The sequence below is a fragment of the Pipistrellus hanaki genome (assembly GCF_964339955.1).
Source record: "Pipistrellus hanaki genome assembly, chromosome: 6".
Classification (NCBI taxonomy): domain Eukaryota; kingdom Metazoa; phylum Chordata; class Mammalia; order Chiroptera; family Vespertilionidae; genus Pipistrellus; species Pipistrellus hanaki.
The window spans coordinates 38,837,708-38,855,427 of record NC_140508.1 but is presented as its reverse complement, the minus strand read 5'-3'; the positions used below and the strand labels follow the sequence as shown (position 1 = coordinate 38,855,427).

Here is a 17,720-nt window from a genome sequence, read left to right as displayed (position 1 = left end):
AGTGAATATGATGACCTTAAAAGTCAGGGTGCTACTTACCTGAGAGAGGGGGGCTGTGGATCAGTGGGCCTGACCCGGGGGTTGTGTTCTGGGGTGCTGCTTGGGGGGCAGTGGCTCGCCCTTGTTTGCTTTATAATTTATTTATTCACAAAACAGGGTAAACATGTTTTATGCACTCTTTACTTGTGATTACTTCAAAACCTAAGAATATTTCAAGTGCCTGGTGCTGAACAAAGGCTGGTTTCCCTTCACCCTCTCCCTATGCGCCTCCCAGCTCTTGTTCCGAGCTCCAAGCAGACATGAGAAAATGCTGAGGGAGGTGTGGGTGTAGCTGTGAGGCCCTCCCTCTGTCTCCTCCCTCTCCTCTTCCCCCTCCCCTGCGGATCTGCTCCCAGACACATGCCCGTAAAGACACTGCCCAGAGGTTTTCTTAAACCACTTTATTCAGGTTGGCTGGTAGTGACGGATTGAATCATGTATATAGGGTTACCCCCTCCCCCTCACACCCCCATCCCACCCCCGGGGCAAAGCCCTTGGCCTCTCCCACATCCCTCATGCCACTGCTGAGGGGTGGCCAGAGGTTAGAGCCAGTTCTGAGGGGGTGCTGGGCACAATAGAAATATTTACACATCACCAGGGGCGGGTGTCCCCCTGATCAGGAATGGTGAGGGGATTGGTGCTGGGGTCCCTGGGGTCCCAACAGCCTCAGGCCCTTGGGTGGGCTTGGCATGGACCCTAAGAGAGAGACAGGGCTGGGACATTGGCAGCTGGCAGAGGGGGCTCCTGGGAGAGCCTCAAAGACCCTCAGAGGGGTCCTGCTGGTGCAAAACTCTGCACGGGACCATGGAGTCTGAGGGCGAAGGCCCTCTCCATGAAGGGGCAGAGATTCCTGGTCCCCCACCGCCCTGGAGGGTGGGACAGGGAGCTGCTTCTTAGGTACAAGGAGGCTGACCATGAATGACCCACCAGGAGACGGCGGGGTGTCTCCCTTTCCTCCCAGGGCCCCTATGAGTGACCCCAACAGGCCCCAGCCCCAGAGCAAGGCTCTCCTGGGAGCTCTTGCCTCACCTCTTCCCCAAGGGAGAGGCCCTGGCTCTACTCGGAGATTCAAGTCCAAATCCGGGGAGGGGTTGCTGTCCACATCCCCAGGCTCAAGTCGGGGATCGTGGGAAGGAGGGAGAGTAAGGCTGGGAGGCTGGCTAGGGACAGGATGGGTGGGGGGACAAGCAAGCAAAAGCGAAACACTAGACTCCACCGAAGCTGGTGGCCCAAGGGGGCAGCCTGCCCCAGCATGGCGCCCCGCCCCCAGGTGTGGAGCAGCTGTCCCCTTGGTGCCCAAGGCTACCTCCCGCGAGCCAGGTCAGGTCACCGTAACGGATCTGCAAAGGAAGGGCTGAGAGGGGCTAACATGCTGAGCAAAGGGGTGGCGGTCGGAGGGCCTACGCGGTGGCCACAGGCCTCAGGGATGGGGAGGCGGCTGGACCAGGCGGCCCCGTCCCCACGGTCCAGCAGCTCCTCATGCACTCTGTACAGCCTGGGGGCACGGGCAGGCATGTGGCGGGGGAGCGTCTGTCCATCTGTCTAGAGGCTGCAGGCCTCCTCATCTACGGACCGCTTTCGCAGCTCCTTGCCCGGCTTCGGGGGCGGCGGGGCGGGAGCGGCGGGCGGGGCTTCGGGCAGATGCAGGACCGAGTTCTCGCCGGGCTGCACCCGCAGGTAGGCCTTGACCTTGTGGTGCCGGGCCTTGCCGTCGCTGAAGTCGATGACCCGGCACTCGTAGGTGCCCTCGTCCGTGGGCTTCACCCGGGACAGGCGCAGCTTGTGGGAGATGTTACTGCCCACCACTTTGACCACCTGGGGGCGACAGAGAGACCGTGGGGCAGCGGGAAGACAAGAGGGTCAGCCCACAGCTAGGGTGGGGCGCCAGAGACACTCACACCAGGGCACAGGGGGTTCAACAGCAAAAAATAGAAGCACCTTAAGTATCGATCCACAGAACAGACACACAAGCGGAAGTCAGTTCATTACATGGAACACGGCAAAACAGTTAAAAGGAATACTACCCTGGAGCCAGGCATGTCACAGCTCGGGGACATGCAGGAGGTGAAATCTCACTGCAAAACCCCTACCATATCTGTACACGAACACATAAAAACACTGTCTCCTGGTTTTGGAGACGTGTGCGTGGACAAGTTTAAAATACGCAGCAGGGAACACGGGCCTCATAGCAGAGGATGCAGTCCAGGGGAGGGCGGTGGACCTGGGGTGGATGCAAAGTGAGTTCTTAGCTTAGTCCAAAATGTCTTATTTATAAACAAACAAACAAACAAACAACAAATACAGCCTGGCCTACGTGGCCCAGTGGTTGAGTATCGACCTATAAACCAGGAGGTCATGGCTTAATTCTCGGTTAGGATATAGGCTCAGGTTGCAGGCTCAATCCATTACATGATTTTCTCTCAGCATTGATGTTTCTATCTCTCTCTCCCGTTCTTTTCCTTTCCTCTCTGAAATCAATATATATATATATATATATATATATATATATATATATATATATATATATTAAAAAATACAGGCTGACCACAAATGTATCAGCATTTCAATAATTGCTCATCCCTGTTGGGGTGAACAGAACGAGTGTCTGTGATACTTGGCTTTTTGTTTATGCCTTTGGTTGGGATTTTAAATTTTATCTTAAAAATGAATTTTAACGTATACACAGCAAAGTGCACACTTGATTCAATTTTAAAAGTGCACACAAGTGTTTCCTTGTGCAACCACCAACCAGAGCAAGGCAGGGCCATTTGTAACCCGAGAGCGCACCCTGGTGGCCCTTCCTCACCAACGTTCCCCAGGGGTGAACTACTACTCTGACTCCTATCACTACAGTTCAGGTCAGTCTGTTCTTGAACTCTTTCACACAGCATAGTATCAGCGAGATTCTCCATGTTGTTGCATGTCTATGTCTGTTCTTTTTCGTTGCTGTGTAGTATTCCATCATGCGATCACTGGGAAAGCTAGGTGAAGGATACAAGAGAAGGTTTTTGCAACTTCCCGTGAGTCTATAATTCAAGATTTAGAAAGCTGGAAAAAGGGAGGGGGGGGCCTGTGGAGAGGAGGGAAATGGTGAGTGGGGCTTTCATCCCTCCCTGCCCCTTATTACTTAGACTCGTGGTTGGCAAACTGTGGCTCGCGAACCACTTGCGGCTCTTTGGCCCCTTGGGTGTGGCTCTTTCACAAAATACCATGGCCTGGGCGAGTCTATTTTGAAGAAGTGGTGTTAGAAAAGAAGTTTAAGTTTAAAAAGTTTGGCTCTCAAAGAAACATTAATTGTTGTACTGTTGATATTTGGCTCTGTTGACTAATGAGTTTGCCGACCACTGACTTAGACCCTTCATATTTCCCCATCCCACCTCCTACAGCCCCCACCCCATCGAGGCAGAACATTGGCGATCAGTTCGCCACTGCCAGCTGGTGACCCCTTCCCAGTGACCTCACCACCCCTCACACACAGGCTCTCCAGGCTCAGGTGAGAGCTGCATGGGCTCCAGAACGGGGGCCCTGACACTGAGCCTTCTGGCCCCTCAGCTGGCCTGTTCTCGCCAGGCCCCAACTCCCGGAGCGGGGAGCCCCTGCTGATCACCCACACAGGGAGGAGGCCAGGAGGAGGAGGAGGACAGTCGCTGACGGGTTCATTCACTCTGCGGGGCACGCACCCATGTAACTTCCAGGCATCTCACTAGTCTGCTCTGGCCTCCCTCGTCCCTTCTCATCTCCTCCCAAATGTTCTGCTCTTTCTGACCCCAGGTTCTTTGCATAGGCTGGTTTCCCTGCCTGGGTGCTCTGCCCCATCTCTCTTCCCCTACGTGATTCCCACTCATTCCCCAACATCACCTCCTCCAAGAAGCCTTCCATCACAACTCTGTTTCCTTCCTAGCAGTCATCACAATTTGAGAACCACTTAATTGATTTGTCTGTTGATTTTATTTTTGCTTTTCTCTCTGGCTAAACTATAAATTCCATGAAGACAGGAATATCTATTTTGTTCATCATAGTGACCATCACAGGGCCTGGTACCCTGTAAATAATAAAATTGTTGGATGAATGGACTCACTATTGGTCCTTTTTTCTTCAAATGAAGTGGTACCCAGGCTTGCTAACTTGAGGTCACATACATGCAATTCTACCCACTTTACAGATGGTGAGACTGAGTCTCCAGAACGAGGAGTGAGTCTCCCCCGGGCACTGAACCAATGAGTGGCTGAGCTAGGAGCTGGACCCAGGTCTGACTCCATGCATTCTCTCCCTCAAAATGGTGTGACTGGCCCACACAGCGTCACCAGGAGCTGGCAGGGCTGTGGTGAGGGGGCAGCTTCCCGGGCTCCCGAGGGAAGAGGGCAGCTGGGCAGCAGCAGGGAGCCTGCCCGTCCTCCCCTATTCTGAGCACAGCGGCTGGCCATCATCCCCGGGAAGCGGGAAAACATGGGCTGTGGCACAGCAGGAGGCACAAGGTGGGCCATGGGCCACAGACAGAACTTCCCCACAGCACGCCGCGGGAAGCCTTACAGCGGCCCTCCCGGTGCGGGGCCGGGAGCCCCTTCCCGGGGCCAGGCTGGGCCCAGCTGGAGGCTGTCAGCCCTGCCGATTCCATCACCCCTGGCCAAGGGCAGCCAGAGGTCCTCTGGCCCTGCCACACTCTCGGGGAGTGAGGGGATGCTGTTGCAAATGCGCAGCGGGAAATGAATTACCTCAACATCTGTTTCCCTCACGGATATTAATTATCCTTCATTTGTCAACCCTACAAGGCGCTAATGGAGTAATAATGCGAAGCGCTGGGAGCAGCGGCTCCCAGGGAGGGAGCGTGGAGCATGGCCCACCCCTCAGCCCACCCTCCCTCACCCGGGGCGCTAAGGCTTGGATGGGCTCCCTCCCGCCCTGTCACCCCTCTGCCAGCAAACGCGTGGCTCTCAGACACTCTTCCCCAGACCCCCTCCCCGCCTCCGCCCCAGAGGAGGAGGGGAGCTGAGCACACGTAGGGTGCTGGAGGCTGGGCTGTGATACTGACGGTCCAGGCACCGTGGCCCTGGCTTTCTCGGGCTGGATCATCCATCCATCAGACTCACATTCATCAAGCACCCCCTCTGAGCAATGCCAGCCTGGGCTTGCGGTCACATGGGGGATCCAGACCTCACTCCTGTCATCCAGCCCCACAGTAAGCTGGTGCCCAATAGGACAGAGAGAGAGAGAGAGAGCGCGCGCGCACACACACACACACACACACACACAGACACACATACACACACACACACAGACACACATACACACACACAGACACACACAGACACACATACACACACACACACACACACACACGGCTCCCTCCCAGGCCCAGGGCTCTGTGCCAAGGGCCGCCCGGAGAAGGCAAACACTGAGAACGGCAGCAGTGACCGCGGCGCTGGTGGCTGGTGTCTATGGCGTGTGTGGTCCCTGTGAGATGATGTGCTGAAGCGTCACACATCGTACCCAAACCTCGAGATAACCCCGTGGTGCAGGCACTTCTGAAAGACCCAACACGCCCATTGTATGAGTCAGGAAACAGGCTCAGAGAGGTGAGGTGCTTGGCCCGAGGCCCTGGCTGATGGGAGAAACCAGGCCTTAGGCACAGCTCTGGGGAGCCTCCTGGGACCAGGGAACCTCAGGTCTGTCATTCTACCCCCCACCCCACCTCATTCCCCAGCCTTCTCAGAGACAGCCTGTGAGGGCCCCCATCATCCTGCCCTGCTTCCTGGGGGTGGCAGGCGCAGCCTGTTGGATCTCATCATTCACAAATTGGGCAGAAAATCCTGCGGCCCAGACATCCAGTGAGACTGAGAGGCCGGAACAAGAGACCCTCACACGGCCGCCCGGCTGTAAATCATAATCACCGCAGCACAGGCATCGACAGGCCCTGGTGGTGCAATTAAGCACCTAATTATGCTGAAAGAAACAAGGCGAGTCCACGCCATGACCAGGCGCAGCCTCTCCCCTGCCCGCCTGCGGCCCAGGCCTTTCCGGGCCCGGCAGACAGGCTGGTGTTTTCTCCTGAGCGCCGTCAATTTGGGTGCCGGGTGCCGGGTGCCAGACCTTTCCTACATGTGCAATGGTCCCGGGAGGTACTGGGGTGGGGAGCAGGGGTCAGATGGTCCCTGTCCCAGGCCAGCTCCTGCTCAGAGCTCTGCCACTCCCGTGCCTCCGTCAGCAACACCCAGCCACTCCGCTGGCCTGCCGGCATGCTCAGAACCAACTCAGGGTCTCCCCAAATCTGGGCCCGAGAAAGCCTCATGCCCTGTAGCCTGACCCTCCCAAGTCATCACTCCCAACGCTGCTTCCACACTCGGGCACAGTCCATCTCCAAATCCCGTTGATCTCTCCTCTGAACCTCATTGGGCCCCTCCCCGTCTCTCCAGGATCCAGATCCAAGTGCACGGGCCAGAGCAAGGCCCCAGCTTGTCTCATCTGGGTCATCAGTGACCCAGGGTCCCTGTGGAGCCACTCTGGCCTCTTCCAACCTGTTCTCCCATGGCAGCCGGACAGATCTTTTCAAAATGCCCCCAACTTAGAATCCTCCCTTCCACTGCTCTCTGAAGTGACTGTCAGGAGGGGGAGCACTTTGGGGTCTCATCCCTGCCTCTCCTCAGCCACACCAGCCTCCAATCGTTCCTCCCCCCCACACACAGCCAGAGCGGTTCCCTTTTCTGCTGGTCAAGTCCTCTACATGTCAATGCTCATCTCAAATAGCACCTCCTCCAGGAAGCCCTCCAGGCCCCCCAGTCTAGGTCAGGTCCTGTTACTGGCTCAGACTCCTGTGCAGCTCTCCTCACCGTGATGATCACAATCGTCATTTGATTTTTCATCATGTGATGACTGGGTTAACACTCATCTCCCACCCTGACTGGGAGCACCCTGAGGGCTTGGGTGTGTGTGACCATGGCCTTCACAGAGGCATCTTCATGGCCCTCAACTGCAGCCTGGCTGCTCTGCGGATGTTTCAAGGGACACCCGGGATGGATGTGATACTGTGGTAATGAGCCTCGTTGTTAATAACAGGAAAGGAGCAACGGGAAGGCCAACTATTATAGGCATGTCATTTGGGCAGCTTCACCAGAAAGCTACAGCTTTACACCCCCCAAGGGAAGGGGATGGGAAGATAGACGCATGCCCAGGGAAGTGGGGATGACGTCAGGAATGTACTTGTCTGTCGGTCACACCTGGGGACAGGTCATTGGCCAGAATGGGCCTGGCCACCGCAAGGGTGTGAAATTTGAGATATTTAATCCCCTAAACCTTTGGTCGGCAAACTCATTAGTCAACAGAGTCAACTATCAACAGTGCAACGATTGAAATTTCTTTTGCGAGCCAAATTTTTTAAACTTAAACTTCTTCTAATGCCACTTCTTCAAAATAGACTCCCCAAGGCCTTGTGGTATTTTGTGGAAGAGCCACATTCAAGAGGCCAAAGAGCCACATGTGGCTCGTGAGCCGCAGTTTGCTGACCACAGGCCTAAACACATGCTTCCTGCCATTCTCCTGTGTGGCCCACAGCCGTGTGGACCCCACACACAATGGACGAACGGACCACACTACCCTGACGCTGGGCTGGACCCAGCGGCAACTGGCTTTGCTTCCAGCTCCACCGAAGCCCCCGCGGCACTTCCTCTATGCCTGGGCTCAGGGAAACGGGACTTTGGAAACCCAGGGGTGTAACTTCACACAAATAAAAGTAACTCATCCTCCCGTGTGCGTCTCAGAACATCCTTTTTCTGGAGCTATCACAAGGACTCCACCCCAGCACTCAGGGGGCGGGGGAGGGATACCTCAGCTTCCCCGGTAACAGATGGAGTGGTTTTTGCCTCCACATGAGTCTCGCCTCGCCTTCCTTGCAGACTGCAGGACTTAATGCCTATGTGAGCTGAGAGTTACTGCAGGAATTTCAAGAAAAGATAGAAATACCTATAGCAGAAAATGAAGTTACAGGGCACCCTGACCCACCCTTGGCCTGATAATGCAGACTATGTGGACTAGTCCTGGCACACGTGGGGGGCAGCCAGGCAGGGCAGGAGGGGCTTGACCTGCAGGCCACTGGTTGATCTGACAAACGCAGCTGCCTCTTAACGAACCAATGATGGAGATTCTCGGTGGGGCTGCAGAGTGCTTCCTGAGACCTCTGGGGCTGTTCCTGGCTTTGGGGGTTTGGCTGGGGGGTGGCAGGTTAGGACGAGTGGGCAGAGCACTAAGCCACATGTCCATGGGACCCGGGCTTCCCATGGCTCTTTCGGACGGAAGTAGGGACATGAACTGAGCGCATAGCACGAACAACTTCAGTTAGGCGGGAGGAGGAGCTACCGGTGATGAAGGCAGCTGGGCCCACTGGGAACAAAGGTGTGTGGAGAATTTCACCTCATTTCAAAATTAGGAAGTTAGGAACCATCTCTACTTGCAAACCTGGTTAAGGGGAAATTAACTTAAAAGTGTAAAACAAAGGACTTCCATTAGATCAAAAGAAAAACTTCCAGAACTTGAGAATGGCCGATAAGCAGGAGGATTTGCCTGAACCACAGGAATGAGAGTCCAATGGTGGCAAACTACCCAGGGAGATGTTTTTAAGGCAAGAGGCCCTTCCCTTGGCTCCTAGCTACATGAGATAATTCATGTAAAGCACTCAGCATGGCTCCTGACATGCTAAGCACTCAATGAATGGTAACTGCATCATCACCATCATCATTATTATTACTATTACTATTTATCCCAGGTAACTGTCCTCCCACCCACATAAGTGATCCCTTAGGTTCCCCTCCGATTTCCTGCAGAAAAGCTGGGCCTCTTTCACTGCTCTCCCCCCCTCCCTCAATGTGCTGGGAATAGGAGTCTATGATTTTCAAATTCATGTTGTTTCCACTCTAGTAACTACAGTCATTCACACGGCCATAGCCATAGGACTTTACAGTTTCCAAAGTGTTTGCATGTAGGTGTCGGACATCAGTGAGGGGGAAAGGGAGGCGCAGGGAGGTGGCAGAGCTGGAGCCAGGACTCAGCTCCCGGGACCTCAGTGCTGGTCCCAGTGTGTCCTCACAATTCACACCCCACGCTCAGCACAACCCCTCTGCACCCTCTGAGGGTTACCATGTGGCCCCCATTAAGCCCCTGGAAGCTAACTATACTTCCTCCTTCAAAACTCCAATGCTACCCAACTAGTAGGCTGCATTGTTTGGCTCCCATGGTGTTTCCAAAAATCAAATTAGGCCCTAATAGTTAAAAATCAGAAGATATTGCCATGGCCGGTTTGACTCTGTGGCTAGAGTGTTGGGTCTTGGGTTCAATTCCCAGGCAAGGACACATACATGGGTTTCAGGTTCAATCCCTAGCCCCAGATGGAGCACCTTCAGGGGGCAACCAATGATGTCTCTCTCACATCAGTGTTTCTCTCTCTCTCTCTCTCTCTTTCTCTCTCTCTCTCTCTCTCTCTCTCTCTCTCTCTCTCTTTCTCTCTCTCTCTCTCTCTCTCTCTCTCTCTCTCTCTCTCTCTCTCTCTCTCTCTGTCCGCCCCCTGGCCCCAGCCTTCCTCCCTTCTACTCTCTCTAAAAAATCAATGGAAAAAATATCCTAAGGTGAGGATTAACAATAACAAAACAAACAAAAAATAAATAAGGAGATATTCCACTAAAATTGGGATTTTTAGGAGACATGGAACGGTTGGGCCGGAACGGCGCCTGGGTTCTGCTGGACGTGAAGGAGTGAAGCCCTGCATGAGTCCCTCACTCCTTCACATCACCTGTACACGTACATGTCCTGGCATGGGATGCATGTCACATTGGTGTGTTCATGTTCAAAATCTGTCTGGGTGTATGCCCCCATTGGCCTGAGGGTGTGTATGTATGTGTAGCAGTCATTTGATAATTTTTGTAAAGAATAGTTTATCGATTTTTAGAGATAGGAAGGGAGAGAGAGGGAAACATTAATGTGAGAGTACAACATTGATTAGCTGCCTCCTGCACGCCCCCTACCGGGATCAAGCCCAAAAACCTTGGCATATGCCCTGACCGGAAATCAAACCAGCAACCTTTCGGCTCACAGGATGATGCCCAACCAACCGAGCCACACCGGCCAGGCACGGTGCTAGGCTCTGGAACTATAACAGTGAATCAGGCAGGCAACGTTCAGCCCTACTGTCTGCAGGGGGAGTCACAGGAATGGATAATTACAAAAGGAAACGCAGCCAGCAGGGGAAAGGGAGGTGCCCGCTGAGTCACAGGATCAAGGGAGGCCTCCTGACTTCGGCGCTAAAGGAAGAGAGAGGAACAGACAGGGACTGGCCGGTGAGAAGGCAGAAAGGGGGCAGGGTTGGGAGGGGCAGAGGAGCCAGCTCAAGCAAGACGAGACAGCCCAGACGGTGAGCAGGGAGCCCAGGGCCTTGAAGGCGACAGGGAAAGTCTGAGCTTCTCCTAGACCGCAGGAAACCAGGGTGGGCATCTATTGATGGAGCCACCAACTAAATGTCCATGTATGTAAGAGCAGTCACGTGTGTGACGCTGTCTGCAGGAGGAGCAGTCTGTGAGACCCCAACCAGACTCCGAGAGCCCCAGCGGGTGCAGGAAATCGGGGGCCAAGGTGGGGGGAGAGTGGTTGCGCAATCCCTCTGAGCACGTTTATTTTATTATCTAATTAGCATGTTCGCATTCTCCTCACGTGGGGCCAGCAGCCTCTAATTCTAATCCTCTAAAATCCATTAGATTATTCTCTCCTTTGCCTGAGATGCTCCTTAAACCCCAAACAAAATCATAGGAGAGAGAGTTGCGATAAGCGGGGGGTGGGGGGGTGGTGTATAAATATACAGAGATCTCTACCTGCCTGGACTTACCATGTGGTGTTTGAGCAAGAAACGGGACATCAACATGGATGTGCCCTTGGCAGAGAGGGAGCGAGGGGCCGGGGGATGGTGGGGTGGGGTGGGGGGACGACCAGCATCTACCCTAAACTGGAAATGGCTCAAATTTCCAGACCCCAACTCTGAAAGGCCCTGCAGCAAACAGCACAAATGATGCTTTTACGGCCCTCTCCTCCCCTCTCATCTGCCCCCCTTTTGTCTGAGGAGCTGCGGGAGCCTCCTCCCAGGCCTCCTGCCTCTTCTCTGCCACCCCATCCCTCCCAGTGCCTGCTCGGCACTGTGGCTTCTGCTGTGGCTCCTCCGTGTGTCTGCATCTAGTCAACTTTGGGGTCCCGAGCTCCCCAAGACCTTGAAAAGTTGTGGAAGAAGCAGCAGAAGAACGAACTTGGAGGCCACTCCCCACGTGTACACACCCATGCCCCTGAGCACCTGCATTTTCCGAGTGTGCTGACGTGGGCTTCTGGCTTCCTGCCCCACGTGCAATCCCAGCCTGGCCTCGTGGCCAAATGGGTCCCCAGGCTGTCCCTTCTGCTCAGTCGCCTTCACCTCCTTTCTCAATTCTGCCCGCCTCTCCCGGCTCCTCTTTGGGTGCCCCTCCACCACAAAAACCGTCACCCTCTCTGGGACCCACCTCCCTGGGCTCCAGCACAGCCCACAGAAAAAAAACTGGAGTCAGCTCAGTCACACCATGCCCTCTAGCGAGTCTCTAGGCCTCAGTTGCCCCACCTGCAAAATGGGTGAGTGCTTACCCTGCCCCAAGGAGGTGTAGCCATGAAAAAATGAGTCAGTGCATCAAAGGCCTAGCCAGTCCTCAAATCCTTCGGCACAGCTCCCCCGCCCGCCCGCCTCACCCCGGGAGCCGGGGGATCCAGGTGGCCATGAGAGGCTGTGGCTGTCAGTCGGAAAAAGCCAGCTCAGTCTCATTAGGCCCCGTGGGTTCCCCAAATAAAAAATGCTGCCGAGGCAGACACGAAGCATCAGGGATGCACACAGCCTTGGTTCCCGACAGGAGAGAATGCGTCTTCCCTTCCCCTGTCATTTTTTGTGCCTGTCATTCAATGAACTTGAAAAACCTCCGGCTTTTAAAAAACAGATCAGAGCCATTCTCGCCCCTCCCCCCACCACCCCCTCTGTTTTTCTTCTCCTCCATCCTCTTGCCCAAGCTCCCTGCGGTATTGGGACAAAAAAAAATTTTTTTTTTTTTTTTTTAAATTACAGCTGTGTCCTCCATTAGAGCCCTTGCGAGAAGTCATTATAGGACTCACGCTTATTTTGGTCGCGTCCTTCCCCACGTCTTCCTGCTGAGATGCTTTTAGCTGTTGGGAGCGGGAGGGGCGGAGAGAGCAGAGAGAAGCCATTAGCACCACTGGGCGGGGGTCTGGACAGCAGCTAAGATTCTAGCAGCAGGTGGACGCTGGGGACCCTGGGATCCAGTGCCAGGGGCCCCTCAGCTCTGTGTCCACTCAGGGAGTGGGAGTGAGCCAGGGTAAAACCGGCTGTACCTGGGGGTACACGGGGTGGGTATGCGTGAAGGCAGAACGTGAGTCCGTGGGGTGTGCCTGCCTGTGCACCTGTGTCTGTGTCTGTGCACGGGCTGTATTTTCAGGGGTGTCACGCACATGAGCGAGTGCCTGCAGCAGACGCTGTCGGAGCCCTGCCCACAGGCTGTTCCCTGAAAGCTGGCCCGGAGGGACCCAGCTGCAAAGACCGGCACCTCGGCTCAGGGCTCTCTCTGAGCGCTGGCGTCCTCTGAGCCTGCATGGCAGGGAGGCGACACTCCCAGGAGCAGGACGGAGCTGAAGGGCATCTGTGAGTATGTGAGAGGCTCTCCCCTGAACCTGCCAGAACGTGTGAGCACCCCCGTGTGTACACGGGGAGGTGAGCGAATGTACGTGTTCATATGTGAGTGGGTGGGAAGAGAGGGTGTGTTTGCATGCTATTTGCATATCTGCAAGGGTGAGAATAAAAGAGTTCCAGCCTGGGTTCCCCCAAACGCAGCCCCAAGACAAAGGCTTGAGTCCAAGTGGTGTATCAGGAGGGGACCCCAGGAAACATCTGTAGGGGAGTGAGTGAGGGGGACAGAAAGGGAGGAAGTCAGTAATGGGTGTATCATCAAGCCAGGACCCAGCGTGGGCACCTGGAACGTACTCTCCCTGGGCACCTCAGGGGAGGAGGTGCCAGCTGAGGGGCGAGGGTGCTGAGGGACTATCCTCCAGCTCTTGTGCTCGTGGCGGAGTGCTCCTCCAGCCGGCCTCGCCGACAGCAGGCTCTGTTGTCCACAGAAAACCCTCAGATGGAGTCACGGGGTTGGCTGTTGGCAGTGGGGCTGGTGGCAGGGGGTGGTATATATGCCTGGGTGTGTGGGCAGGGACAGCAACAGCATCTGGTCCCGTGGTGGGCACACATGAACGTGTCAGTGTGTGGAGGCCAGTGCGTGCACAGAGGCCGGCCGCTGGTGTGCCTGCATGAGTGTGGAAGGGGGCACGCCTGGTGCTCATGAACTCGGCCACGGCGTCTGCCGTGCTCGCAGGGGCCTTTCCAACACAGCTGTCCGTGCATCTCGGAGAAGTGGCGGGAGGTGAGTCAGAGCGCCTGGAGCCAGCTTCCGGGCCCCTGCCTCAGTTTCCCCACCTGCACACGGAAGTGTGGCTGCACTCTGTGCTCTATGGAGGGCTCCCTGGTGGTGCCCATCCCACGTGCTCAGCCCGGCTCTGCCTCCTGCCGGGAAACACGCCTCCATCTCAGGAAGAAGGGAGGGGGGAGAGAGGGGGAGTGCTGCAGGGACAGAGCAGGGACCCAGACCCCTCGGAAGAGCTGAGACACCCCAGTCAGGGCCGGTTCTGGGCGGAGTACCTGGTTGGAGGCCCACACCTGCTTGTCGGTCCAGTCCCTGTGGCTCCTCACGTACCACCACTGGATCTCCAGCGAGTAGGAGGGGGAGCCGCTGCCACGGAAGGAGCAGGCCATCTCCACGTCCTCGCCCGTCCGCGCCGTCATGTCGTGGGGCGTCTCTGTGAACAGGGCTGTGGGAGGAACGGGGAGGCGTCGCCGGGGCTCAGGAAACTGGGGCCGCGGCCACAGCGCTGGTGGGGGGGAGAGGCGGGGAGGCAGGAGCCCCAGGGCTGCGGGTGGGGCCCCGGGAGAATCAGCGCTGGGTGCACAGCAGCAGCTGGGAAGACGGGGGATGCAGGAGTTGGCCTGGGGCCCCGAGTGCCCCGCTGGAGCCCGCTTCTGTCCCAGAGCCCGTGGCACCACCAGAGACTCTCACAGGGAGCGACGGGCCAGAGGAGGCTGGGTTGCAAGGTGTGAGCAAGGAGGCCAGGAGGCCGGGAAGGAAGCTGCCAGTCCCATCAATTCTTCCAGATTTCTCCAGGGGCCTGCCCCCCAGACCCTTACAGGCTATTCCCAACCCCAATGCTCAGTGCAGCGGTCACCCGGGAATGCTACCTCCAGCCACCCTCCCACCCAGCCCCATCTTTCCGCGGGGCTGAGATGGGCTTCCTTGGGTGGGGGTGGGGCTCCATCAGGGGGACCTGGGGAGGGGGGCCTCCACCCGCCTCATTCAGTCTCCCTCTGGCCGCTGGTCTGCCTAAACTAACGGAAAATTCGGGCCCTGGGCCACCAGTTCCTGTCCCTGATGCAGAGCTCAGAGAGGGCCGTGTGCGGCCTGGGATTGCTAAGCAGCCAGAGGTCACAAGGTCAGGTCCCAGCCCCACATCCGTGCCCAGCCCTCTCACCCTCAAAAGCCCTGGTGGCCCCCCCACAGCCACCTCTCCCCTCAAATCTCAGCAATGGTCACACAGAGAGGACGGTCCCACAGGCAGAAACACCTTCGAGGCACACAGAACTTTTACGTGTCTAGTAGCCACATAAAAATTTTTTTTTTTTAATTTTTGTTTTAAATATATTTTTTTATTGATTTTTCTTACAGAGAGGAAGAGAGAGGGACAGAGAGTTAGAAACATCTATGAGAAAGAATCATCGATCAGCTGCCTCTTGCACACCCCCACTGGGGATGTGCCTGCAACCAAGGTATGTGCCCTTGCCTGGAATCGAACCTGGGACCTTTCAGTCCGCAGGCCGACACTCTACCTACTGAGCCACACTGGTTTCAGCCAAAAAGGTTTTTTAAACATGAGAAATTATTTTTTTTTAAATTTATTCATCTTTTTATTTAGGTATAAGGTGCTTTGAGCATCTACTATGGAGCAGGATAATGTTTAGACATTGAATATATGAAAATAAAGAATCCTGTCCTCAAAATGATTTCAGTCTGATAACTAACAGCTGTAAGACATTACATGCATCAATTCATTGTCTTCTCACTTTTTATTTTGAAAAATACAAAGCTTTCAGAAGTTGGAAGACTAGTACATGAGCACTCTTATTATACCTTTCACCTAGATCTGCTAAGGGTTAACACTTTGCAATATTTTTGATATCTCTGTCTATTTCTGTGTGTCTATCTTCATATACATATATGTATATACTTCTTTTTCAAATGATTAGAATGACTGTAGATATCATGACATTATGACTCTGCACCCTAAATACTTTAAAATTTGGTGTAAGAATAAGGGATTCATATACAATACTGTTCTCTTTCCCAAGAAATTTAGCATAGATGTAATATTTTCTAATATACAATCTATATTCAAATTTTCTCAAATATTACAATAATTTCCTTTATTGCTAATTTATTTAGTTCTTGCAAAACTCTATCAGGCACAAAGAAGTTATCTGTGATGTTTATTTATTTATTAATACCCCAAAGTTATTCATTTTTATATAGCAAAATTGGTTCATCTTTTCCTTCATGGTTTCTTCCTTTGTTTTTGACTCATGTGATGTGGGTAATCATCATCCTACTTCAGGGATTTGAGCTAGCTCACTCCCATCCCTGAGTGCAGAATGATAACTATTCCCCAACATTGCTCCTAGTGGTAGCTAGGCATCTCCTTTAGACTGGTGGAATTTGTTAAGAGAGCTGTGGCAAAGTATTTCTTTTTAAACATTTTTTTATTAAATTATTATCTGTGTACATATTTTAACATTGCTCCTCCCTCCTATACATACCCTCCCGCCCCAGAGTTTTGTGTCCATTGGTTGTACTTATATGCATGTATACAAGTTCTTTGGTTGATCTATTATCTCCCCCAGATCTCCCTACCCTACCTGCTATACTTTGACAGTCTGCTTGTTGCTTTACTGTCTCTATATCTATCTTTTGGTTCATCAGTTTATAATGTTCTTTATTATCCATAAATGAGTGAGGTCATGTGGTGTTTCACTTTCATTGACTGGCTTATTTCACTCAGCATGATGTTCTCCAATTCCACCCAGGTTGCTGCAAATGATGAGAATTCCTTCTTTTCTATGGCATCATAGTATTCCATTGTGTAGATGTACCATAGCTTTTTGATCCAATCATCTGCTGACGGGCACCTAGGCTGTTTCCAAATTCTAGCTATTGTAGATTGTGCTGCTATGAACATATGGGTGCATTTATCCTTTCTGATTGGTGTTTCTAGTTTCTTGGGATATATTCCTAGGAGTGGGATTACTGGGTCAAATGGGAGTTCCATTTTCAGTTTTTTGAGGAAACTCCACACTGTAGGAGAAATGAATTTTAATAATGTATTTTAGTTAACCCAAAATATTCAAAGTATTATTTCAAATAATAAAAATAATTAATGAGATAGTTTACACTCTTTTGTTTTGCTAAGTCTTGGAAATCCAGTGTGTATTTTGCACGATCACAGGCATCTCAGCTTAGACCAGGCACACTGCCGGTGCTCGGCACTGCCGGTGCTCGGCGCTCGGGCCACCTACGTTGGCATCCCAGCAGGGGGGCTCCGTGCCAGCCTCAGCTCCGCCCCCTCCCAGTCCCCATTGACAGCCGCGGAGTGACCAGTGCCACGGAGTGACCCTCCCAAGGCCACGCGTAGAGTCTGGATTTGAACCCAGGCTTGTCTGACTCCCAAGACCCTTCTTATCCCGTGAATTCACATTCTTTTTGGCTGAAGAGCTCTTTTTCCTTAAAGAGAAACAATCTAAAACGGCCAGCCTTCCAGGGTCCTGTGGGGCTAGAGGGGGTCTGTTTGGTTCTGAGCGCAAGGCCTGGGCAGGCACAGAGGAGACGTGCCACCAGCCTGAGGCCCCCGGGGAGGCTGCCTGGAGGAGGTGGTGCCCAGGCAGTCCTGAGTCAGCAGTGGGCAGGGGTGGCTTTTGGTCAGAAGGCACAGAGAGAGAGAGTCTGGCTCCAAGACTCTGTAGCCAGGTGAGTTGGCTGTGGGTGTGGGCTCTGGTCGCAGATTCTCTCCAATCCCCTCGGACCCTCTAGGGGTGGGGAGGGGAGGGCCCCTCAGGATCCACTTCACCTTAGTGGTGAAGAGGGCAGGATGTCTCAGGACAAGTGGAGAAACGGAGGCTCTGGGCAGTGGATGGCATATCTGCGCCTCCCTGTTCACCGGTGGCAACATGAAGGCCTGTGCCAGGCACCGCCCAGCACCTTGAGCGCCAGCCTGGGAGCCAGGAATGGAGAACTGAGCCTGTGTTTGCAGGAGACCTGCTGTGTGACTGTGGGAGAAACTTCCCTCCTCTCTGAGCTTCCATGGGGATTAGGATTCATGGTTGGAGAACCCCACCAGCTTAGGCAATCTGAGGGGCGGGTCACTGCTCCTTGGGGGAAGGAAGCTTGAGGGAGGAAGAGGAGGTGGCATGTCAGCCGGGCCCTGAAGGACAGGTGGCAGAGGCAAGAAGAAAGGAGTGTTTGATCCAAGGCAATAAGGAGGGA

At 54.0% G+C, this 17,720-nt stretch overlaps 1 protein-coding gene across 2 annotated transcripts in view; it reads right to left on the bottom strand.

Annotated features, from left to right (window-relative positions):
• Positions 1–498: 498 nt before the first annotated feature.
• VSTM2L (V-set and transmembrane domain containing 2 like) overlaps positions 499–17,720 on the bottom strand; it is a 36,599-nt gene continuing 19,377 nt past the window's right edge. Inside the window, exons 2-4 of one of the 2 annotated variants that reach the window (XM_084888959.1) lie at positions 13,796–13,947; positions 12,190–12,240; positions 499–1,854 (exon numbers count right to left, since the gene is read on the bottom strand). In XM_084888959.1, coding sequence (XP_084745085.1) covers positions 1,582–1,854; positions 12,190–12,240; positions 13,796–13,947 — 476 coding nt within the window. In that variant the 3' untranslated portion in view covers positions 499–1,581. Of the gene's footprint in view, positions 1,855–12,189; positions 12,241–13,777; positions 13,948–17,720 lie in introns of both variants that reach the window. The other variant, XM_084888958.1, reaches the window with a different exon arrangement.